The sequence below is a fragment of the Camponotus vicinus genome, unplaced genomic scaffold (assembly GCF_025532165.1).
Source record: "Camponotus vicinus isolate PSW18456_S1 unplaced genomic scaffold, iyCamVici1.0 SCAF_10, whole genome shotgun sequence".
Classification (NCBI taxonomy): Eukaryota; Metazoa; Arthropoda; class Insecta; order Hymenoptera; family Formicidae; genus Camponotus; species Camponotus vicinus.
In genome coordinates, this window is record NW_028141946.1 from 226,913 (window position 1) to 253,425 (window position 26,513).

The following is a 26,513-nucleotide window of genomic DNA, read 5'->3' on the forward strand; positions in this document are numbered from 1 at the left end:
ACCTAAGAAAGTGCATTTAATGAGAGATATTGTCATATGAAGGAACAAACAATATATGTATATACAATATAAAAATATACGGAATACAATATAACATGCATACATAAATTATTTATATATATATATGAATGTATCAAAGTACATACCTTCATAGTATTATATCTCCAAGTTTTCAAATGATCGCCACTATGAAGTTCCATTCGCATTAGTCTGTTATTGGCAATACCCAGTAATTCGTCTTTACTCTTGCCAGTAAATCGGACGATAAAGAGCGAAATACCGTATTCCGGAAGAGATTGCCAAGCTTTAATGTAATTCAGCTTTGCTTCAATAAGAGATAGGTCTTTAACATTTGCATGCGCTTCCAAGATTCTCTGAACCAACTGCGAAAAAAAGTAATGATGCAGTTTAACGTCTCTCGCTCATAGATTTAAATACGCAAATATATTTATTACCTTTCCTTTAAATTTCTTTGCAAAACGGGATGCAACGTAGTCTTCTGGTATGATATCTAAAGAGTTTGGATTGATAGCCGGTGCGGGTGCAGGCCTCTGTAGTTGCAGAAAAGCTATGATACTGTTGACTTCGCTCTCGTAAGATGCATCGGCGAGGGTACGTCCCTTAGCCGCTAATCTGCACGCGGCCATCCACTTTGCGTATTGTTGCTCCTAGAATAAGAAAAAATATAAGAATCGAGTACATACTCGTGTACAATTCGAATTATAATATTTAGATTTTGATCATAAAGCTCGAGCTGTTCTATTAATAAAAATTGTTATTTTATTCATCATACATGTCACTGTATACATATATGTATAAATGTAACATTTAGCATTAATATATAATAAGTTTAGAAATGGTTAAATCAATAATGTTGCAGCTTGAAAAAATGTTATATGAGTTAATTAACTCACGTTATCGCATCTAATCCACATCTCGGTCATGCCTTCAGCGCTGGGCACCTCTAGTCTAATACCGTAGCGTCCTTGCGACAAATGTACATCCGGCGTGACCTCGCAGCCGCGCAAATTAATCACGTAAACCGGTGACTCTGAACCATTCGCTTCCTCCCTACTCTTGTAGAGTCTTAACTGAAGATCACGGCACGTGAACCAATAACGTTTGAAGGCCTTTAACGTAAAACGCTTTGGTTTGAAGAAACGTAGCTCGTCGCAGAGTTCGGGCACTTGCGTGATGTCACTGGGTCCCTTGTTGATATTACTGCCTTCCAGAGTCACTTGCAGATCCGTTAGGGCCGCGTCGATATCATCTTCGATGGGCGAGGTCGCTCCATTGCTATCGTATGTGGGCTGCGGCACACTCGCCTGAAGATTCACTTGTACCTGCAGCCATTAGAGAGAAAAGTGCAGGTGATATGATTGAAGCATTTTTCTCCTTCCTCTCAATGCTTGCCGCAAGCATGTAGGTGTATAAGGTATACAAGATATATTTTGTGGGTCGAGGCGAGAGATGCTTGCATCTTGGTCATGTTGTCGCGTGACAACATTATGGTTACGGTGACAAAGCAGTAGCAGACTTAAAGAAGCAGCTATTTGCATGCGTTATGCATCGCGTAGGGTTCTTCTGTCGGTGAGAATAAATATGTCGAGAATAAAAATACACACGCACACAGCTTTGATCATAAAAGTGAAACATAAAAAGCAATGACTAACACAATTAATAGTTAAAATAACAAATAAGAAATGTAAAATTTTATTCAAATAATTAAATATTCATCTTCGAGTTGTGTTAATTTTTTTATTAACGATGTAATAATTGATTTGTAAATACCTGAAGTGCTGCAAACATCAGCATTTCTTCCTCGGTGCAATCAATTTCTTCCGCGAGCAATTGCCACTTGGCTTGTTCGTAAATCATGTTGATGCGGACCGCGTCAGTCTTCGGATTTAGGTCGTAGAAAGAGTAGAATTTAAACTTTAGCCTGAGCGTATCGAATTCGCGGATACCTTGCTCCATAATCGATAGAGAAGAGTCCAGCCAAGCAACGTTCATCCTTGCCCTTTCGATCAGACTCTTTGGCCTTATCAATTTTGTTCGCGTTTCTGGCGAAATCGATGTCGGACTCTGCGCCAAGGACTCTGACAATCCGCCGTTTAATGCCTCGAGACTCATAGTACTGTTATTGGCGTTGAAGGAGCCAGTGCTACCTAAACCGGAAGAATTATTGTTCCTCTTCCATGTGCCGGTATGCTAGGAATTTGTAAGTGTAAAGTCCACATTATTACAATGTTGCGAAAATAATAGCGACGCGACAAAGCGTTAAATAATTATGGACTAAAGTCTGTATGCAGATAGTGTGCTGTGAGTTTTCTTCTCTTCGCCTCTCGATAAAAAATGAAAAATTGATGCGAAATAAAATAGTTCGCAATGATAAGAAAAATATTATAATTGAATTTATTTTAATTGCGAATAATACCTTCAAACGAAATTTAGGGATTCAAAAGATGTACAAAATATATTTGTGCATATAAATATTTATCTAAAATATAAAACTTTTTTCGTCTAGTTATCATATCTCTCGCTTACAATAATTATAAATTTCCCTTTCTATTCTACATCTCATATAGATGTCTATGAGTAAACTTACCGAGACAGGAGAGCTGATCGGTGTACTGTGATTTCTATTGTTGGGTGTGACTGGCGCGCACATGAATGGACTTGATTGATCTAAGCTTCCCGTAGATCCTCTGGGACTCTGGCTAACTGGAATGAAGGTATTCGTGTCGGCCGGCACGTTCCAGTGACCGTTCTTCTGATTCTCGATTTTCTTCTTGGCCGGCAAATCCTTCAGATTGTATTTCAGGTGATTTGGTTCGAGCGGCTTGCAGAACGAAAGCTCCTCCGGGTGTCTAATGCCTGCGGCAAAATTTGCGATAATTTGCATGTTAACCTCGCATTTAATCTAGACAGATTAAAAAAGTGCATATTTTTTTATCTTTAAACGACAGGCAAATTAACATGACGCATTCATATCATGGCATTCCTTTTCCAGTACACATGTATATTCTTACAAGGAAATCGAGTAACCGATGGATAAAGATCGCGTGCAACAGTGTACTTTGTGTATTAGCGTATTCATCTATTTATGAATATGATATACACTGATCTCATATCGTTGACGCCCATTAAACAGAATCGATAAAAGCGTAAAAATGATAGAACTCGATAGATGAATACTTGGGCGATTTTCATCCAGTCAACAGTTGTATAAATTTTAAATTTTATTTACTTTTCTTTTTATTTCTTTTATTACTTTGAAAAGAAATATATTCATTCTTCTTCTGTCACCTGTTTTAAATCTTTCCAACAACAAGATATTAAATCAATGTTAAATAATGTAAAAACAATAGATTCATCAATTTCGTCAAGTTAAAAGCTGATTATTTTCTGATAACATTATAATGTGTATAATTCTGAGAATCACTTGTAGGTCATTATAAACAAGAGAAGCATGTATCTCTTCTGGCATTTTTTTCTAATCAAAAGCCAGCTTTATCTTCTCGACCGAATTATCGCGTTAACCCACTTCCTTGATTAAAAAGCTAGCTTGGAGATTGTTGCGGTAGTGAATTGACAGCCGCAATAGCTTCTGACGTAACCTTCGCGTGACTGTAAATTTATCATTTCTATTATTCATTTCTCATATTATTATGTATAATATTCCTGCTGATACAGTTATACATTTTAGAGAAAAATTAGAATGCATTTACTCGTATGCAAAATATTACAATATTACTACAATTTATTCATTATGTATATCTGTATCACTCATTATTAGTTATATTACAAATGTATATATAATGTACTATTATCAATAAAATTTACTGAAATAAAATAAAAATAAAAAAATTTTATAATTTGAAAAATTTCGATAAATTATCTTTATAAATCATCTTGTTATAAAAAAAACATGAAATAATGCAAAGTCATTCTCTCAAATATTTAAAAAAATAGTTCTCACAAGTTGCAAATTATTGAGAATTGTAAACTGAATTGCATAATACTATTTTGAAGTGCATAAAATATACTATTTTTGTGTGAAGTATATAAAGTATTTCACTTTCAAAAACCATATATAAGAGAAATTTTTTCCGTCATATACTTCTGCTTACCAGATCTTTGCGTCAATTTTAAAAAATATTTATTTCTCGTAATTGACGTTAACAGAGATACACGATGGGAGATTGACGTCACACTTGTTTCTATTACTCTCCTTAAATGGTGTTAATAGGTTCGCGACTCACCGAGTTCTTTGCACAAATTAATGACCGCGTTGAATGTCTTGACCGAAAAATCGACTCGGCAATCGAGGCAGCGCATGTCCGGCAATTGCACCCTTAGGGTTTTATGCATGGGTGTGAAATGGAGCAATGCATCCGCTGCTACGCCGTACTGATCCAACGTGCTACGCGTTCTCGTCAGCCAATGATTTCGTGCTGGCCACCAAAGTGCATGGTCCGACCAGTCCATGGCGATATCTGCGAAAGAAATAGGTGAAAACTTAAGAGAAAAAGAAGAGGGACTCGGCGAATATTATTCTTGGAATATTCTTTTTACTAAAAATAAATATTTTATTTAATATTTTCCAAGCACGAATTGTGTATTTTACGAAATAAAAATACTTGTATTCTCTCCGCAATTGTTGACTCGAAACAGGCGATATCTTTTTAGAAATAATTTCATGGGATTTTTATCGATGGAAATGTATATTATATTAATTAAGTTTTTTTGATTGTGTGATGTAAGCTTTGAAAAATATGATGTAACAATAGAAATTTATATCGAAGAATCTGGTAACACGTGCCAAAATTTGTCGGTTGAAACAATGCCTAAAATATAGAGGATACAAGATATGTCCATGTGTACATAGATTCCGAGCAAATATACTTGAGCACATGGTAGTGGACAAGGTCGGATGCGGAACGCGAGAAGGGTCGGGTAACTCGAGGGTTTCGTCCCTCGAAGCCGCAGGGAATAAGACATCCGACGATGGAACATAAAGCAAACGAGCATACACTTTGACGAAAAGTCCATTTTCACAGCTGTGTGTCGCATAATACCCCATACCATAGTTCCTATGGGCTCCATTTAATGACTCTGGGGTACCGAAAATCCGTACAGGTCTCCGAGGAGGGTTTAAAACTTTCACTAAGTTGCACACATGGAATTCCGATTATGTAAATACGATATAAAATAATACAAAGAAAACTGTTGAATATAAAGTAATTCGCAAGAAAAATTATCAACAAGAAGGAATAAATTTAATTAAAACCTGAGTGCGGAGATAAATATATCAAAAATAATCAATCTAATCTAAAGTAGCGTGAAAATGTATGCAAAATATTTGCAAATAAAATATTTTCATATTGTTAAATTGGAAAAAAATGGCGCATTGTTCGACGAATCGAACTCATCGCGATCGCACAGCTGTGATCTATAAATATTTCGCGAATTTTATCACCGCGTAAGATTGGCCACTCGCTTGTTAACTGCTTGTTTTCTTCGCATCGCGCCTTCGAATAACAGCCCACGAGAATTTCCGCCTACACAGCAGATGTACATATTTATCTCTTATGTTTTTTTATTCCGGTTCCCATATGCATTTCCTTTCGTTCCACTTTTAACCGTGACAATCGCGAAATGATCAAAGTTGCGATGAATATACGCAAGATTGGAATTTTTAATTTTATCTATTTTATTATTCGCATAAAATTTTATAAAATTTTACTCCAAATATTCGGATAACTTATATTTTATTCATTATTTTTTGTTTTTAATCTAGTGCTTATTATTTGTCTAGTTGAATAAACGGGTAGATTCGTCGACTTGTAGAGTGTAGGACGGAAGCAAACGGTATTGTCAATTGGCTGGACAAGAGAAAATGTTCGTCGCATAACAATAACATGCTGACGTCGTAGTGCCGCTAGGAGCGGCACCGTGACCCACAAATGATGAAAACTACATCTTTTCCTGGTATACTGATTTCGTAATCTATATTTTCTCAATCTCAAAATACATTATCAAAATAATGCTAAAATAAAAATGACGAAAGAAATAATACTGAATCAAGATATAACATTGGAGAGTGCAAGTGAACAATCCATTAATTTCAATGGAATAATAATAATAGTAATACTAAAAATAACACACACACACACACACACACACTGAAATCACATAAAATATCGTTTCAATTATCAAGTTTAAGTTGATATTACACATGTTTTATAGTCAATATTATTTTTCGTGGCTAGTCCTGCCATATTTTATTCAAATATATCTATTTTTGTTATTTCACAAAAAAATATCATTTATCGACAATAAAGAGCATTATATAATATAGCATATATCCCTTATCGATAAGAATCCCTCCAACATCTCCTTGAAAAAAATTATATATTATATCAATCATTTTTAAAATCAATAAATAAGACAGTATACGAATGTAAATTTGATGATTGATAGAGTTGACATCGTGTTCGAGCCAAGCAACAAGTTATATACGGAATATTCCGTCATTTTTACATTTAAAAATTTTTTAATTGATTTGAAATTATTTCCTTTTCTCGGTGAATAAAATTGATTGAATACTATACTTTTATAATTTCTCTTAATTTTAAATGTGTGTATTCGACATCTTAGTAAATAAGCGATTCAAATGCTATAAAACTTTTTGTATTCTGAATTTTTTCTTATGAATATTAAAAATATTATCAGTGTCTCGATAAAGGATATTCTCTTGAATTCTATTTATAATACTGTTTTAAATCTCTCAGGTTTTTATATTACTGTTTACTATTTATGTTTTTATATACTTGTTCCTTTAATTTCACATATTTTTGTTTTATATTATAAGAGACATAATTCTGTTATTAAAATTATATATTTGACATGTTTATAATTTTCCAAAAGAGAAGAATACTGTGTTTTGTGCCACAAAAATAAATGTAATAATAAAGCAGGAACTTTAATTTAACACAAATCAAACATTTAAAGCTTGATTACTAACAATAATAATATACATGATTTTTTATGCTCTTTTTTTTATTTATTCAATGTATTTCATCGTTATTCTTACAGAATAAATGAAAGTGAAAAATGCAGACAGTTACGATCTGATCTGTACGTGCAACCATAATTATAAAAATTAAGGCGTTGCCGAATGCAAATTAGATTTTTGTAGATTAGACTTGCTTTCGCAGCATGTCCCGGTAGCAACGACCGCGATATTTGCGCATGGCGCCTATTTATAATTTCCTCTCAAGAGTATGAGGGATCCATACGCGACACTCGCCACCCAACACACGTGAAATCGGTCTCTGGCACGAAACAGAACCCGTCTGTTTTCGTTACGTCGTCGAAGAATTGTAGGGAGAATATTCTCGCGTAGGCAGTTTGGCATACCAAGTATCCAAGAGCCAATGTTTCCTGATATGACGAGGACTATATTCTATTTTAACATTCGTGTTTGCATCTAAAGAGTCTGCTGTGCAAGAAAATACATTTCTTCAAACAGATTCAATAATATATAATTCCTGGATTTTGTGCTTATTCTTTATTTATTCCCGACTACGATTGATTACGTATGATTTTGTATCTTATAAATTTTTATAAATCAATTTTAGAAACGCAAGAGACTTTAAAATTGAATACAGTGACAAAAACAATATACGGTCCGGATGATAACAATATGCAATAAAAAATGAAAGGCTAAAAGACCGTGGCGCAAGATGTTAGAGCGTAAAAAATAAAAATAATAATAAAAGACTCTAAGTAAGAGACATAATATATTAATAATCAGTTAGATATAAAAAAATACATACGTACGTTTCGATCTTTTCAAAATCCTTTTCAATGTTCAAGAAGTCGTTAGAAAATAAACAAAATTAAATTCTAAATAATAAACAGAACGCGATTTTCCTATCGCGCTTGTCCTTGTTTAATCACGTTCTGTTTATTATTTAAAATTTAATTTTGTTTATTTTCTAACGACTTCTTGAACATTGAAAAGATCGAAACGTACGTATGTATTTTTTTATATCTAACTGATTATTAATATATTATGTCTCTTACTTAGAGTCTTTTATTATTATTTTTATTTTTTACGCTCTAACATCTTGCGCCACGGTCTTTTAGCCTTTCATTTTTATTGCGTATTCTTTAAAATTGAAATCTAGACTGCGACATAATATTCACTCTTTTCGACTAATAGCTGTGGAAGCATCTCGATGGATGGTTAAATCCTCGATGACAACATTGCGAGATTTTGTGACGAACATCCGTTATACGAGTAAACGGCGAAAGGCTTACGGGGCACGTGCGGCCTATATAAACTCCGAAGGAGCGTTTACAAACGCTGTATGTGTATGTGTACACGGAGTAAAAAGGGTGAGCTTTAATAAGAGAAGCGGTATGCGCACGTGGCGGCATGTAACACCCCCTTTCCTCTTCAACGACAAATGTTAAGCATTAGGAAGATGGCATACAAAATTATGCCACACAATAATGACGCACTCGTAATCGTACACTATATAGCGTATAATAAGAATTATATTCATTTCTTCTATTTGTTACGTGAATTCCAGGACGAAAAACGAGAGCTTTCATATACTCTCTTCATATCTCGGACGATAAAATGTGACATATTCAGCGTTGTGAAAAGGGGTTGTAAGGACACGTGCAACTGAGCTTGTCAAGATCGAGGGAGACTTCCCTCCGGGATAAATCGAGCAATTGAATTAAGCAGTGAAACCAGTAGAAAATAAGTAGTATAATTTCAACGCTGTAACTTAGAAAAAAACTAAGTTGTGCTTTTATAATCGTTAATAAATTTTTCAACCTCCAATATAAAAAAAGTATGAAAAAAAATAAAATTAAGTATAATTTTTATTTGTGTGTATATAATTTAACAAGAATTTAAATAACTTCATTAAGAAATACTTATTATATAATATATGTATATCTTTTTATTTTCTTCTTTATTTTCTACAATATCCTAGTCATTCATGTTAATATATAGATAATATATAGATCTGAATAAGTTATAGATTAAAATTATACAATATTTGCAATTATATAAAAATTAATTTAATATGTAAATTAAATATCTATAAAAATTAAATTAAAATATTTATTTATTTATATATTACAATTCATATGCTAGAGTTGCATGATGAAATGATAATGCGTTTGTAACATTGCAATAATTATGTATATAACATGTATTATGTAAATTATGTATAACAATATATTAATAATTTAATATATAATAATCAAATATCTTTTTTGTTAAAAAAAAATAAAATGAATTATAAATCTGAGTCTGAAATACACCTAACAAAAGCGACGTTGTTTACCTGTGTAAATACCCTTCGTTTATACTCGTATTTCTCATTCCTCTTTGTTTCAAAGGGTTTTTCAAAGTCCAAGGGTTTCTTAGCATTGTCGAGCCACTCCCTTACGATGTGCAAAAGTGTACATGTGTGCGTTCGCTACCGTATGTTGACAAGGACTTGTATAAATCTCATCCCTTTGACTGCTCGTCCGTTTAACTCCGCTTTCTCTTGCCAATTTATAAACGAAAAGCTTCAAGTGGCCATAAAATCAAAACGATGCAACATTAAAAAATATTTAAAGAAATAAAAGAAAAGTACTGGAATTTAACAATTTCAATTAAAGAAAATTATCCTTGTAATTATCTTATTTATTGTTCATGAATTGTGTGTAGATATAAACTAATCAAATAGAAAAACTACTTCTTTCAAAATTTTTATTTTTTAATTTAGCCATAGCCATAAAGCTTAACCTGAATTCATAATTACAATTTAAACTAATCAAAATCATGTATCAGCAATTAAGATTGAATGATTATTTAAGTGGCAGGAGAGAGATATGTAAATTGGCAGACCTGTTGCACTGGCTCTATTTAAACCCCCCCTTGTATCGTGCTGTACAGCATAATCCGATTTTCATGATACAAGCGATTAAGAGGGGGGGGGGGATACAATCGCTTTGATCAATGTCAATTATGCTATTAGTGATGCAACAGTAGGAATGCGTAAACTTACTGTTAATAATGTGGATCGCGCGATTGTGGATTTTGTTGTTCACATATATATTTATATAATTCTATAATTACAATACAATATTTTTATACATATTAATAAAATTTTACACACACATACGAAATGTGAAAAATCTAAAATCTATTTTTCTTTTGAAAAAAAAAAAAGGAATAAAGAAAAAATACGAAAAAATGCGTCTAATTGAATTTTCAAAAAAACAATTTGTCAAACAAAATACTCGTCCTAAGATTCACAAGATAGATAAAGTTTATCGCGTATAAAAAGTATGTCAGCGTGAAAAGAAAAAAATTTAGTGACTAAAGAAAATAGTAAAACAACTTTCATATGCTAGTTTAATTGCTCAAAAATAAATGCTGACTCAGTCTCGACGCCTTTTATTCGGCTTAATCCATTTGTACCACCGCAATACGAAGCACCAGATGTGCCACTCGTAATTTAATATCGTGCAAGACGAAAGTCAGTCGCGAAACGATCAACTCGTTTTCTTAAGAGACATTACGGAAACATCTTGCATCATTATGGCATTATATTGTTAGATCATTCAATAGACTAATAAATGTATTTTTATACTTAATTTGCTATTCAGATAAAATTTTATCCATTATATTAAAATTACTTGTTATTCGCATTATTTGTTATACTTGTTATCTGTTATATTTCATATTATTCATTATTCTTTCTTTATTAAAGTATACCGTATGAATATGGCAATAATTTAATACTTCTGTTATATCAAACATATATTTATGTAAACACAAATTTAGCACAATAATTATTTCTTTTAATGAAATATAATAGTACATTTGCGCTCAAATTAAAAATGAAACCTCTACTCATAAAAAATATTATTATAACTATTGAGACACACACGTTATTGCGGATGTAACTTTATGAAAAGAAGTGATATGCTTGTTTAACAAGTACATGAATGTAGTAGAGAAATTTTTATAAAAATTGCAGTAATAAATTGCTAATTTAATTGCTTATTTTACCGCCGAGCGGGAATATAACAGCCTGTTAATTGAATATAATTGTTGCGTAATTAAAACGCAAAATAATTATATGTAATAAAAATTCGTGAATCGTTGTAAACATATCAATAATGCATAAAGCATCGTAGAACTTGTGCAAATTGCAGATAGTAGTGATAAATAATTATAAAGCTTGTAAAAAAAACATTTTAAATCATTTAAAAATATTATGATGAAAATTTCTGATTGGACATAAAAAAAGTAAGTGTTCTAAAAAAAATTTTACTTTAATCATATATTAAAATATTAAAAATTTTTAAAAATGGGATTAATCGGTTCGATCTCCGAACAATTTATTTATTAATAAAACTGTAAGATTCCGTGTAATCACGTGGTATTGATTGATCGTTCGCTAACATGCAACAGGTGTCTGTTTAATGCACCTTGCATCGTCGTGCATTGGAATCACTGTTCTACAAAAATATCTATGTATAAAATTAAATATATATACAGAGTGATCCATTATTTATGATAATATATAAACCGAGAAGGAAATATGATCACAAAAAATACATAAAAAATGAAAAATAAGGCTACGCAATAAAAAATGAAAGGCTAAAAGACCGTGGCGCAAGAGTTAGAGTGTAAAAAATAAAAGTAATAATAAAAGACTAAGTAAGAGACATAATATATTAATAATTAGTTAGATATAAAAAAATACATACGTACGTTTCGATCCTTTCCAATGTTCAAAAAGTCGTTAGAAAATAAACAAAATTAAATTTTAAATAATAAACAGAGCGCGATTAAACAAGGACAAGCGCGATAAGACACAAATAGACATTGTGTACAATAATAACGGTCGCAAAATTTAAAAACGCTAACAATAGATGTGACGAAAAATAAGGCTTTTTGATTGAAACTTTTTCGCTTGAATATATATGAAATACGTATCTGTTATATATTTTTATATGTTTTTAATTGATTTTTTAGATTAATTAATTTATCTTGTATTATCATTATCATGTATAATATATTGATTGTGAGTTTTCTTGTGAGAAAAATATAATTTAAACTAAAGAGAAATTGAAAATTAAAATAAATATGGAGAAATAAATGTAAAAGATGTCTTTTTTTATTTCCATATCCGTTAAATTAAAAAATCACATTTCCACGATAAAATGTGATCGTTTGCTATAATGTCGATAAATGAGAAAACGCGTAGCGAAACAATGACGCTATCTATAGACTTCCTCCGTGCAAATGAATGAATATGTATGCTGAATTTAATTAGCTAGTCAAGGCCGTAACTATTTCGTTACAGCTGTCGCAAATACTTCGTCATCATACTCCGTCATATACAATTAGTATCTTTTTCGGGATTCTTTTTCAAAAATCACATAGTGAGATGTTTCATTAATAATAAAATATAATAATTATAGAGCAATACAAATAAAATAATAATATATAATATAATAGTAAAATGAAAAATAGAGAAAAATACCATCATCAAATAACATTCATTTACAACCTATCATTGATGCTGCAAATTTATTAAATTTTGTTTAGAATTGATATATTTATTTTCAGTATTCTTTACAGAATATAAAATGTAATACAAAATTACACTCGATAAAGAAAAAAAAAGAATGAAAAGCAAGTTTAGAGAATAAAAAGGAATATTTTTTTCAATTATATGCACGCGCGCATTTTATACATTATCTAATCAGTATATGCATAATGAGATATTCCCTCAGCAACACTAATCTTGCAAGAGATATTTAATCGCAAAGTAGAGTTTATATATAATTGTAATATATATAAAGTAGCATGAACGTTATATCTTAGCGATACAGTATGTTTTGAAACCTATTTATAAAAACGGTTGATATTTTAATAGAAAATAAAATAATTAAAAATGGTTTATCATGAGCTCAAATGAGCGTGTTATTTTTCAATTTTGATAAATTTTAATTAATTATTATATATATATATATATATATATATATATATGTGTGTGTATATGTATTTGTGGTATTTATACATATGACAAAGTTGAATTATATTGAATATTTTTACAATTTTTAATTTTTTCTCGCGATATTTTTATCAAAGGTGCAAAATTAAATTAAAAGCTACGAGTTTCATTGACGAATGACAATGAGGAGCAAGTAGATAAAAATAATTGTCTTTAACTGTATTATGAAAGACTGTGTTGGAATTTCCGAAGCGTAGGAGATTACCGTAATATATCGCCGATAGAATCGGGTCAGGACAGAACACTCCTTACGTTCAATAATCGGTATCCGTAAAATGATCGATACGATAGTTTCATGAGTTTCAACTTTGTAAGAAAGACAATAGCGTTATTCTTTGTAGAATAAAAGAAAATTTTTCTATTGTATATATAGTATAGAAAATGATTTTCGACAGAAGAGATTGCGAGATTTTATATATTTTATATTCTTGATTTTCAATGTCCTCATTTAGCGTGATATTACATTATCGAACTAAATTTTAATTTTACAAGTTTACTCACATAAAATACATGGTGTATTATTTCATGAAAGCTCATAAATAATTAAGGGTTCTTGACCTTCAATCTATTCTATATCAATAGTTTTAGTGATAATTTAAATAAATAGTTCTGGCTGTTAAATAAAAAAAATGTTTTAGGATAGACTGAACCACCAAGTTCGCACGGTGTCACTTTCTTCCGTGACATTTTCTTTGATTTAATATCCACAACTATTTGTCTAAATTATCTGAAATTATTGAAAATAAAGTTAGAATTCTTAATTATTTATAAATTTCTATGAAATAATACACCAGTTACGCATACATAAACATATCCAAATCTAAACTTCTTTATTTCTTTTAATTATATTTGTAATTTTTCTTTATTAATAAATTTTCTAAAAAAATCGATATTTACTTTTTTCATGAAAAAAAATTTGTTTCATGACAGCTTTTTCTAAGAAATAAATGTTCAGATACAGGCACATAAAACCGCCGCTATAGTATTGCAATGTTCCAATGGCAGAATGATGTAATCAATGGCAAACGCTGTGGACATCAGACGTTGAAAATACACGACGAATAGTTGGGAAGAGAAATGACTATAGTTGACAACGCAGGGATGTATCGATTTGACGAACATAGACCAATATACACGGGTGTGTTTAACAAATTAAACCAATTAGATCGAAAAACAATTACGTCGAAAAGAATTAGCTTTTTAAAAAATTTTTTTGATATTTTTTTTACAGATCATCAGGAATAAAATTTTAGTTGATCAAAAATAAAATAACACATAATAACATATTCAGAAAATTTGTAATTTTTTTGTAAATTTTGCAACAGAAATATAAAAGTTTAAAAATGCATACAATTAATTCTTTTCTAATTAATATAACTACGTTCATAAATGTAAAATATATGATTGTATAATATTGTATAAGAAGGCACATATATATTAAATAATTTGAAGATTAATATGTTATCTCGATGAGCTTTTAATGTCTTTTTATAATACATAAGAAACTTTAAAACTTTGTGGAAAAAAGGCAGAATTTTATCGATTAGATGAAAATTCTGAAAATGAATTAACTTTGCAGAGGCGTTTCCCATAATCATATTTAATTTAGATAACTCAAGAGACAGGAAAAAATTAGATTGAATAAAGAACGACATTTAAATTTAATTGCGTGGACAATATTTACATACATTATTAGTCTATGCTTTAGGCGCACAAAATGGCGTTTATATGCGTCGCCCACATATGAAATCATACATGAAAGATTGCAAGAAATGCTTTTATATAATCCTACGTATATTATAGTGACGCGCTTATACTTCTTGATTTCCACGCATGTAATTTTCCCGCCTTTTTGTTCAGATCAACAATATTTCTGGTGGTGTGTGTGATACTGTAATTGTAGAAATATAAGAACAAGTTGTATAAGAATATTTAAACTTTTTATCAAATAAAGCTTTTCTTTCTCTTTCTTCATATTTTGAAAAAGTTAAAGTTTACTTAAATTTATTTAATTTCATCAAATTATAATTTCTTACTACCGTATAGTTAAAATTTGTAAATATTTAATTTTTTTCATGAATACAAAATTTCCTCCAAATCAGAAAAAACGTAAGAGAGACATGGAATGGCGGCGAAAGAATCCCACGACAAGAACCCCGTACAAGCGAATAGTTACACATATGCAATTACGCGGATGACGAGGGGAGGCGAGAACGTTTGAGAGCGTGGTTAGAAAGAGAAAAGGATGAGAGAAGCAGGGGCAAAAAAAGTTCTACAAAGGGAGAGAGGAAGACGAATGAGCGGCAAAAGCGAACGGAGGGCGACATATAGAGGGGGCGGAGGACAATAAATGTCAGCACAACGACCTCGTGGTGGCTAAACGACCAGACAGATCGACCATTGTGGACAAAATCTTCATCGCGACATTCGATAATTCCAGAGTATCAAAAGTTTCTTCTCAAGCAGAGACATCACGTTACATCTTACGAAAATGAGAAATTAATATAATTAAAAAAAGAATCATATTTTCGAAAATATCTATTGCAAATTTGTAGTAAAAATTGTCATTAAAATTAAAATTGAACATTTTATGCAAAGCATTGTGCTTTAGTTTATAAATAAAGCCATTTAATCAAAAATTTTATATAAAAAACTAAAAAGTATGTTATGAAAAAAAAGGATGTAATTAAATTCCTGCCAAGAAAAAATGAGTTTTAAATTGATCAGAAAACCCATTTTCGAAGTGGGACGCACTTGTTAACTAACATCAACAAGCCTTGAGGTGGAAACTTTATGATGTATCAAGATTCGCGGAATGATTACAAAACGGTTATGTAGCCTTTCTATTTCTGATTTTGAGCGATATATTTTTTTTTCAGGAGCAAGTTGCGGGGAATATGGCGTCATACGATAAATTTGGTTTATGGCGTCTGCCACTCTCCTCTCCTCTTCAGCCCTTTCGAGGAACTGGGTCATAGTGATATATTTATAGAAAGGGGATTCCTAAGGGGGGTGAAGAGATGACTGGCAAGTCTGGAGAGATATTATTGGATCCTTGCGATACTAGTCGCGGATCTTTGTGTCTTCTTCAAACAAATCACTGAGCGCGCTGGCTTAAAAAGGTCAACAGACGGTAAAAGACTGCCTTAAGAATATGTCTTCTCATAATGTATACGCAAATCAAAATATACTTTTACGACTATTTTCTCCCAGAACGCATAACGATATAAACATCTAACTTAATTAGATCGCTAAAAAGCTAGCAATGCTACAAACAAATATTATACAAATATTGTACAAATATTATATGAATATTTGCAAATTTTATAATAAACTTTATTATTACAATTTGGCACAATTGGCACATTATGATATAAATATATATTTTTAGATTAATAATTAGTCTTTTAAAAATACATATTGTAAAAAAAATGATGATTTAACAAGGAAAGTTTATTTAAGGTTCATTGCGAGCTATGAATCTTTTCCAGATCGCCATTTATTCCTTTTTAATAAATTTTTTATAATTTTTAGTTTTTATAATTTTTTATAATTAATTCTTTTTTAATAAATTTCTAATTTAAATTATATGGTATCATTTACAACGCGTAATTTAAACTGTACGTATGTCGCATATATTGGCGTGGGATTAAATTTCCAAACGAATTTGCATTTCTCATTCTATTTCGCGCTCGCAATCCCATTCAGATTAATTTAATCCTCCAATGCGCGCGAGAAGCTTTATTACGGGGATGGATGAGAGAATTTAAAAGCACGAGACAAATTGATTTCACCCTCGGTCGCGGCCGCGGCCGTCACAAAAGATCCCAAACAGGGCCCGATCGTTTTCCGTGCAGAACCGTGTTCTCTAAAATAGAGAGGAAAGCGAGCGGAAAAGGCAAAAGAGATTGAGGGAGGGTGGGGGAGAGAAGGGAAAGAATGGAAAGAGCCAAGTAGGGACCGAGCGCAATTAGTCGCTCCACGGGAAATGCACGCGGTAATGAGACATGGCTGAACCGCCGGATTCGCGCGCACTTCCGGTACGCCGAGTAATTTCATCGCATGTGACTTCGCTTTCCCGTCAACGGAACAAGACAATTCTTTCGAAGCATCGACTACGAAAAAAATTATTATCCTTTCGAGTTGAAATAAAATGTAATTTACCCGATTATTTGAGCAATTCATGCAAAGTGAGATAAATTTAAGATAAATCTTTAATTTAATATTTAGTTGCTAGACTGGGTTTCGTTAATGTAATATGGGCATAATTTTAGAATAATCTAATAAATCTTTAAATAAAATAAATCTTTTTAGTGAAAGGAATCTAAACATTTTTTTATAAAATTTTAAGAAAATTGCAAGCGAGAATGTAACGTATGCGTAGTAAAATGTGCGGTTCGTAAAATCTCCATAAAGTCTTACGAGAATAATGATCTTTCCTAGTTGCGGGAAACGAGGGGGGAAGAGAAGAATCAACGTTGCAAAATATATTCGCGTGATTGGGAAAGTTGGCTCGAGGTTAAGAAACGAAGAGAGAGAGTCTTCGTCCGATTATATTCGCTTTGCATTTCAATCGATCTCCCCATCGGTACATTTCCGACGATTCCTTTTTTGTAGGCAAAATTTTCTTCCAAAAGAAAAGCGCGGGATGATTAATAATCGTTGTTTCCGGAAACAACGACGACAAGCAATTGTACATTGCCTCTTTGTTCTTCTGCATTGATACAAGATTTCGCTGCAAGTATTAATACATAACTCGGCCGCAGTAATTATGCGATACCACTCGCATTTTTCCATGTGCGATACTTAGATTACTATGAATGGATCTCTTTCATATGAGAGCCACACGCGTTCTGTAGCCGATAAACACTTGGGATTCATGTAGGTACGTCCTAAAACCTATCCTCAACACAGTGTCCAAAATGCACTTGTATAACGAAAACATATTCCGGCATTATATAATACAAAGAATGTGCAAAATGCAAGGATAGATAATAATAACAAATATAACTGAAAATCATAATTAATTTTATATTAAAAGTATTTGTAATTTCATTTTTCCCTTATAGATATAAAATATCCTATTTTTAGAATTTTTAAAATATAACTAACTGATATACATATAATAAAAAAAAATATAAAAAATAAAAGATACAAATAGAAAATAAAAATAATAAATACAAAATATGAAGGATGTAATTAGCTTTGTATTTTCATTATATATAGATGTAAAAATTTATAATTTTTTCAATTTGTGCAATCATGGGACCGACTTGACATATGAAACTTTTCGATAAAATCCTTGAAACTTTTAAATTCTCGATAACAACTAATTTTCATGTCGTTTCAAATTCATATATTTCGATTAATTATGCATCTAATCGTGCATTTAAACACGCGAATTCAGATATTGATCGAAAAAATTGCAATTTAAAAACAATAGACGCGTATGAATCGCGCTTTGATCAGCTGTGCGATTCGACTGACTTTCAGCGATTATTATTATCGTCTCCCGTTGCATCGTGCATCACTGTCGAACATCGGTCTTTCATACGTCATTCAAAACTTTTCAAGTACGCTTAATTATTGTATCTATAAATAAAACGACGCGTAACCCTCTTTTGATAATTCGACATAATGCGCATTGTACAGGCGCTGTCGGTCAATGGACGTTTTAAAGAGACGTACAATGAGACGAACAATATTGCGCGCGTCAAAAGAGGGCGATACCCTGAATGAACGGAAATCCCGAGTAATAAAGAGACAAAGGAGAAAAAAAGATATAAAAGGACAGTAACGATGTTGTCGTTGCAATAGTTCGTTTCGCAAAGGACCGAAGAATGAAATAAAAAAGATTGCTTTTTGAAATTTTCAGAGTTTTTGTCCCAATAAACTCATTTATTCTGAAATTTAAAATTAAGCGTTTAGCGCAGATGTACGTCTACAACTTATATAATACGTCGTTAAAGATTTCTTGTTCGTACAAAAAATATATCTTTATTTATTTCGAATGAAACGTCGAATCTCTTGCATTTTATTATGAAGATGCGATTGACTTTTTCGATTAAATTATCGATTTCCAAAATTGTTTCGATGAAAATCATGCGAATTCGCGCGTGACAAACATTGTGAGGCACTAAATACCATGAATGGGCACGAAGGCGTTCGTCCGAGTGAATGGAAAGCGCGAGGCAAGTTCCGCCCACGCATCGAGACCTCATACAGGTAGACGAATAATGTACACGTCGGTACACTTAGTTACGCGCTAATAGACCTTGTGGAAGATGGAAGGGGACCTCGTATGGCGTGTGTAGGCGAGAGTTCACCGCCTAACATTCGATTCATATGGAATGGAACTGAAGAGATCGGCAAAATCTTATTCAAATAACAGATAAAAGAGATAATTTAATATAATTTATTTATGATTGATAAATAATTTTTATTCAATTCAAGCATTATTTAAATAATCTCTAATCAAGAGATAATTTAGATGTATACAACGCTACATTTAATAATTCTTTACTTAAAGCCCAAAAAGCTTTAGCACAATTTCTGATTAATTAATCATAATTGATTAAACTTTTACAAATTTTTAGAGGAAATAGAAGAATCACATAGTCATTTGTCTAAAGAAGAAAATTATGTTATTACAAATGAACGCTTCAATAATTAATTACGAGAGGAGGATTTAAATAGCTCGCTAATTAGTTTGTGTTGCGACAAAACGTCTGAAGGTGAAACCGACAGGTAGCAACGTTAGAACAGAAAATATGTGATAAGATAAAAATCAGCTAAGGACTGATAATTGCGAGACATAATATTAGCACAGGCTGATAATTCGCGTATACACGAGAGATTATACTTTCTCTTTCCTCAAGTATGCTATTTTTTTCGCGATGTCGAGTTGATCGTCCGCTTTAAAATGTCCGGAACGCGTTAGTATAATACTTGCATCTAATGAGATAATGTTTGTTTTAGATATACGTACATACATATAATAGAGAGAGATTTTATAATTTTATAATTTTATTTTTTATTATTATTTATATAAAATTTATATATATTTATATCATGTGAGAGAAAATGTGGAAAAAATAAATTATTAAAAAATTTGTAAAATTTTAAGTAGTCCATGATTTTTATATAAATTTTATACAAAATCTTCACCTAAGGAGGAATTTTTAATCTGCACGCAATGTTTTTAAACATTCGCGATTTAGAGACATCACGCGAATTTATCGCCGTGATGTAATTCGCAGATCGTGTCATGTCTTCCGCTTGAATGGCAACTATTTTCGCAAGAGAGACTAATGCATTAGTCTCGCGGACATTATTCCTCAACATTACTCGTAATGGCATGCGTGCATCTACGAGTACGATTGCTTCATGCGATCGATAATGTCTCTGTGAAGTTAACAACAAATTGAAAATTTTATCAATAGTTCAATTTGCACTCGCAGTTTTATAATTAATGGGTTTTGGAAATTTAGTTTATCAGCTAAAAAATATGAGATGATGTTTCAAAAAATAAACGTTCCTTCTTCAAGCGATAAACTTGGTGGGAATTGCTTACGAAACTCACGGCAAGTTTCAATTTACATATACATATATATGTATATATAATGGTCGGCAATTACGAAATTCGCGAGAACAAAATTGGACGGCGCGAATTCCAGGCGCTTATATATGTACCAGGTACCAGTAACAGCAGTTTGGAAGCAAAAGCTCTACTGACGTCACGAGCTATCTTTAAATTTAAACCAAGCAACGGAGTCCAGCGCTCCGCACGCACGCACGCACGCACGCACGCGTGTACGCAATACGTTCTGCATGTGCGAGCGCGTGAGATCAGAAACGGATGCGATGCGCTGCACCGTATACTCCCGCCATTACTTGCACAATGTATCGTTGTCTCAAACGTTTTATCTTTCCTCTATGTTACAAACAAATTTGCGTGCTAGCTTAAGTTTGTAAGTATAAACATGTGAATAAAGTGATATATTTCAGTCAAATTTGAAAAAGTACGAAAGAATATCATTAGTTTCTTCAATTTCCAAAGTCTTTTTTCGAAATTAAAACTTGTAAGAAAATTATTTTACATTTTTAATTTATTTTAAATTCTTCAAAATTATTTCCTTGACGTGCGTCACATCATATATCACCGGTTTTTTATTCATTCTATATTTTAAATAAAAATTTAAAAAATAAATATAGATTCGTTTCCCTGAAAAAAAAATGAGAATGTTCAGACTGGCATGTATACATATAAATATTAATGTAAATGAAAATATTAATTTTATGTGTATAAATGTTGGTGTAAAATAAAAATTAATTAATTATAGTTTTTTAAAAAGACATAAAAATTATTGAAAAAATTATATGATGCAAGAGTGTTATTGGCTTCACGGCAAAACCCATGATATTACAGAAACGCACCGTATATCGAACAGGAAAACAACAGCTTGCAGAATGCAGTCACATCCGCGTGAATCATCGTTCTTCCTGCCTTTAATGCGATTTTGGTGGTCGAGGCAACTAACGATGTCTCATGGATAATCATTTTCTCGTTAATCCACGAGCGGATATATTCTGCGTATTAATGCTTATTAGTCTTGTATCAAATTTGGCTTCAAACTTCATCTGAATTTATAATTAATTGATTAAAATACATTATCTGGTTTGCTTTAATATAATTGAGATTTTTACTTGACTCTAATAAACAGCCATTGCTGTTAAAACGGAAAAAATATAATTCAGCAAAATACGTATATGACGTAAAAATTTTTTATATAATATGCAATATACTTTTGAAATTATTTCTTTTCTAAGTAAGTGATTAAAATGATTATCTATTATTCAGTTTCATATTGCTCTTTATAAATTATCGAATTTTAAAATAAAAAATAAAAACATTAAAATAAAAAATAAAATACAATAACATGGAATATATAGCAAAATATGAAATATTCTTATTTCAATCTGATACTGCAGTATACACTTTGCGCATTTCTTAGGTTATAAGATTAGTTGCATTTACCGAGCACGATCTATTTATATCGATATTTGTGCGAGCGCGAAACAGATTCGCGTAGCATTTGTGGCCTCGTTTGAGCAAAACTCAAACGTATCGTTTGCGAGCGGCGTCGATCGCAAAGAAACGAAATAACGTTCTGCACGAGCGAATACCATCGGCCGGAACGATCATGCTTCGTAAGAACAATCGACCCCGATCGCGATTTGATCACGACCTCAAATCAATAATAGCAATAATAATCATAGTCCAGATTATATACAATATAATTCCGCCAGAGCACAAGAGATTAAATTATACAGATTGCTAGATGGATCGAGAATCAAATATAAATAATATATAAACGTTTTTCCACTTATACTATTTTTTTGCCGTTTTTTTTTTATTTTAATTGCCAAATAACATTCCACCAAGAAAATGTTTTAATTCTTGTCGTACAAATTGTATACATATGCATATATACGAGCAAATATATAAATATATGGAGAAAAAAATAATTCATTAAAAAATTATAACAATATGAAAAAAGTGAATCTCATATTTTTTTGCAATAATTTCATAGCTTTTTTCATTATTTTCAGTACGTTTAAGACATTTTAATTTTCATTTACTCAAGAGCTATCTGTTACATAATTATACGAATGTGAATCGTTTCGCCATTTGATTAAAAGAGATTGCTCGCAGAAGAATCCGTCATGCATACAAACAAGCTTCCGGACATGGAGCTTCAGAAAATATGTATAATAGTGAACTCATTCAACAACTCAACGCGCATGATTATGTATCAGTTATGCGGCAGTTAATTACGCGCGATATGTTGGACAATACATCATAAAATATCATTTACATATGAAGCACAATTAAAATTAGTATTGAAATAATGATATAAATAATCTCAAGTTTAGAAGAATATATTCATTATTAAAATGTTATTACTAAATTATTATTATATAAATATAGATGAAATTATTATATAAATGCGACTTTTTTCTTTTATTATTATTACTAATCAATATATATCAAAAATATATAATTTAATGATATTCTCTCTTTATTTTTTTTCTTTTAAATATATATTTATTACTACAATGAAATATAGTATACAATTAATTGTATTATATAATTATTATAATATATATATATATATATATATATATATATATGTATGTATATTATATGTATATAAGTGGTATGTGCATGTTATATATATTTATTATTCTCATAATGCCATTATTAAACTGTTATGACATATCGCGGTCTCGGTACGTATATTATCAGTCTTGAAAAGCATGCGATGGAAAACATATTTGTCGTATGATTGAACAGTCAATGAACGTAACAATATGTATACCGTATAAAGGCAAAAATCGATCTACATTACGCGAGATAGAGAAGGATGGAGTATTATGGACGGGGTTCTTATTAAATCGTCATTTAATGTGACAGCATTTACTGTTCCAATAGCATTTCATTTTAGAAAATAGATTTAAATCACACTCGACGTTGAAAGTTTTGAACAATTTTTTTAAAAGAGCATTTTACGAATCATTGTATCTATCTAGTGTATATAAATAATATTTCTCTAACAACTTAAACAATTAATATAAAGGTAACGAATAATTACTTCTCCTGAATTTTATTTTTAAATTGCTAAATGTATTCGTTTTGGTTATTGACTGAAAAATTGAATTTTACTTTAATAAGTGTGTCCGTAAATAATCCTATTATCCCATTTGGACGAATAAGTACCGGAATATACGGACGCTCTAATTGAACAGAATGAACAGGGATGTTGGTAGTTATTTCATCGAACTAACTAGCCGTATGGTCGACTTTTCGCACATCGTTCCCAACGCGCAAAAATGTTTTAAAAAAATAGTAAAAAATCCTGAAAATTTTTGTCGTAGAAAAGATATCTTACAAAAAAGACGACCATGTGAAAAAAATATAAAAAGATGCAAAACCATCGCGCAAATTTAATTATAATGCAGTGCAATAATTTTGATGTATTTATCAGGAAAGAAAGCTAGAGAACTTTGTACCATATAATTAGATAATAATATATTTTTAATTTTTATAAAATTATTATTTTTATATTTTCTTAAAAGTATAGTTTTATTATTAATGCATGAAGAAAGATGTATTTATCTCATTTCTTGTGTATATCGATTTTAAAATTCATAATATATTTATATTTATTTATATATATTTATTTTTAATTGTAAATTAAATAAATTGTAAATTAACTAAATTACATTTTAATACTAAAATTAATAAAAATGTAAATTTAATTATCATTCCTATTTTATTGCTTCCACTCGCGCGACTATTCTGCTATTTTTCTATTGCAAAAATAGCGAGAGAAACATGAGTATCTAATTACGAATGATGCGAGTCGAGCAACGGTTCAATTTTATGTAAATCATTGTGATAGACTGACTATCGACTCTTACGCCCCTCTGTGGATAGTTGTAACGTTTAATCATTCGTGACATAATGAGATCTCCAACATGAATTCCGATGACGTTTTATCGGCAAACAGAATCACCTGTCTTTTCTAATCTATGTAAAATATAGAGAGAAAGAATGTATCGATATCGATTGATGATTCTCGATGCAACTAATATGAAAATTTAAATATTTACTTTTCAATGTAACAATTTAAATTGATTATTTTGGGGAATTTTTTTAAGAATTTTACAAAAATTCTCTCTCTTATACATTAGATATACTCTCTTATTAGATACATATATACGTATAATGTATGTGTGCATGTGTGTTTAATATAATCTATCAACCAGAATTACAATTATTTTTTGAATTTTACATATTTTACACACAAAGAATTAGATACATTTTTAAACGCATTCTGTGAATCAACGACGCAAGTCAAAAGAGTGAATTTTTTATGTTTGGCGAGCCTCATGTTTTCGCGAACTAATCGTTTCTTTCATTATCGTCTAGGTAAATTCTTATCGAAAAAAACGCATGAATTTTAAAAAGACGTTAAGATGAATAATAAGAAAACATATGGAAGAAACGAACAGGCAAAGTTAAAAATATAAAAGCAAAGCAAGAAAGAAGAACAGCTCATATTTAAAAAATATGCAAGCGACGAAGCAAACATTTTGATCTAATTAATATATTTATGTACCTTCATATAGAAGCTCCTCATACATCGTTATATTAACTTAAATCGAGATAAATTGATGAGAATAATTTTGATATTTGAACATGTTTATACTATAATGTTATTGAATTACAATAGTCTCGTTGTAAAATATTTTTAACAAAATCCATGATAAGTATTTGTTCGCATTTTGTCTACAAATAGGTATACATGCATACATACACTCACATACACACAAACGCACTCATAATCTTGTTTCTTAATAATTAAATTTAAATAATTCAAAGAAAAAATAAATATATTAAATGTATTAAACTAAACAAATTGTAGCGAATATTAAACGCAAATTATGTATATTAATTCGAGTTAAAATTCTTATTAATTCTAATATATTAATCACACTATATACGAAAATTCTACAGCAATTTATTCCTCAAGTTAAATAAAAAACACTTTTCGAAAAAACTGTAATGTACATCAAGTTCTACTAACATATTTTGAAGAATAATTTAGAAAATATAGGCCAATCATTGAAAGTATTTCTTGAGACATAAATAGAAGGAACACATTAACAAGGGTGTGGTCTGTTTGATCTTATTGTCGTTCGCTCGTGATCTCAAGTTGCTCGCAAGGAAAATTGCCGTTACGATCCGAAGACATCGCGGTCTTGAAGCAAATATAATGATGTGCAGACGCGGATCATTTCATTTTTCGTAATGAAAGACATGATGCGCAGTCTGCGAGTGTCATATTTTCAGGATATTAAAAAAATTTCCATTAAAAAATATTACATAAATCAAAAATAATATCGATACCAAAATTTCTTTTTAATTTTAAGGACATTTTAAGGACATTTATGAGGTAAAAAGCAAGCATGAAGATTTCATTTAAATAAATAAAGTATTAAGAAAACGAAAGAAAGAGAGAGGAAATGAAAGACAAGGACAAATTACAATTATAAATCCTTTCGCACTATGAAAATGTGTCCTTGAACATTATGTGTGTGGATCATATACATAAATGGGTATATTCTTTCTCTTTCTTTCTCTCTCTTCATCAAATTAAATTTATACTTTATTTAGAATGAACGTCTTTAAAAATCATTTAGCTATCATTTGATTAAGATGTTGCCTATTTTTGATTACTAGTTTTATAATTTTTTTACCTCTTAAATTCGTTCGAGATCAAGAGTTGTACCGCTTAAAAATTCGTGTTAATCATCATGAATTTGTCGTCG

The 26,513-nt window shown here is 30.8% G+C and overlaps 1 protein-coding gene across 1 annotated transcript in view; it reads right to left on the reverse strand.

Moving 5' to 3' along the window:
* Positions 1 to 26,513, reverse strand: part of LOC145960979 (unc-112-related protein) — a 35,659-nt gene that overhangs the window by 1,806 nt on the left and 7,340 nt on the right. The window contains exons 2-7 of the mRNA XM_083080737.1: positions 4,266 to 4,499; positions 2,609 to 2,877; positions 1,792 to 2,211; positions 915 to 1,343; positions 456 to 668; positions 147 to 383 (exon numbers count right to left, since the gene is read on the reverse strand). Of these exons, the coding sequence (XP_082936863.1) occupies positions 147 to 383; positions 456 to 668; positions 915 to 1,343; positions 1,792 to 2,211; positions 2,609 to 2,877; positions 4,266 to 4,499 (1,802 nt within the window). The remainder of the gene's footprint in view (positions 1 to 146; positions 384 to 455; positions 669 to 914; positions 1,344 to 1,791; positions 2,212 to 2,608; positions 2,878 to 4,265; positions 4,500 to 26,513) is intronic.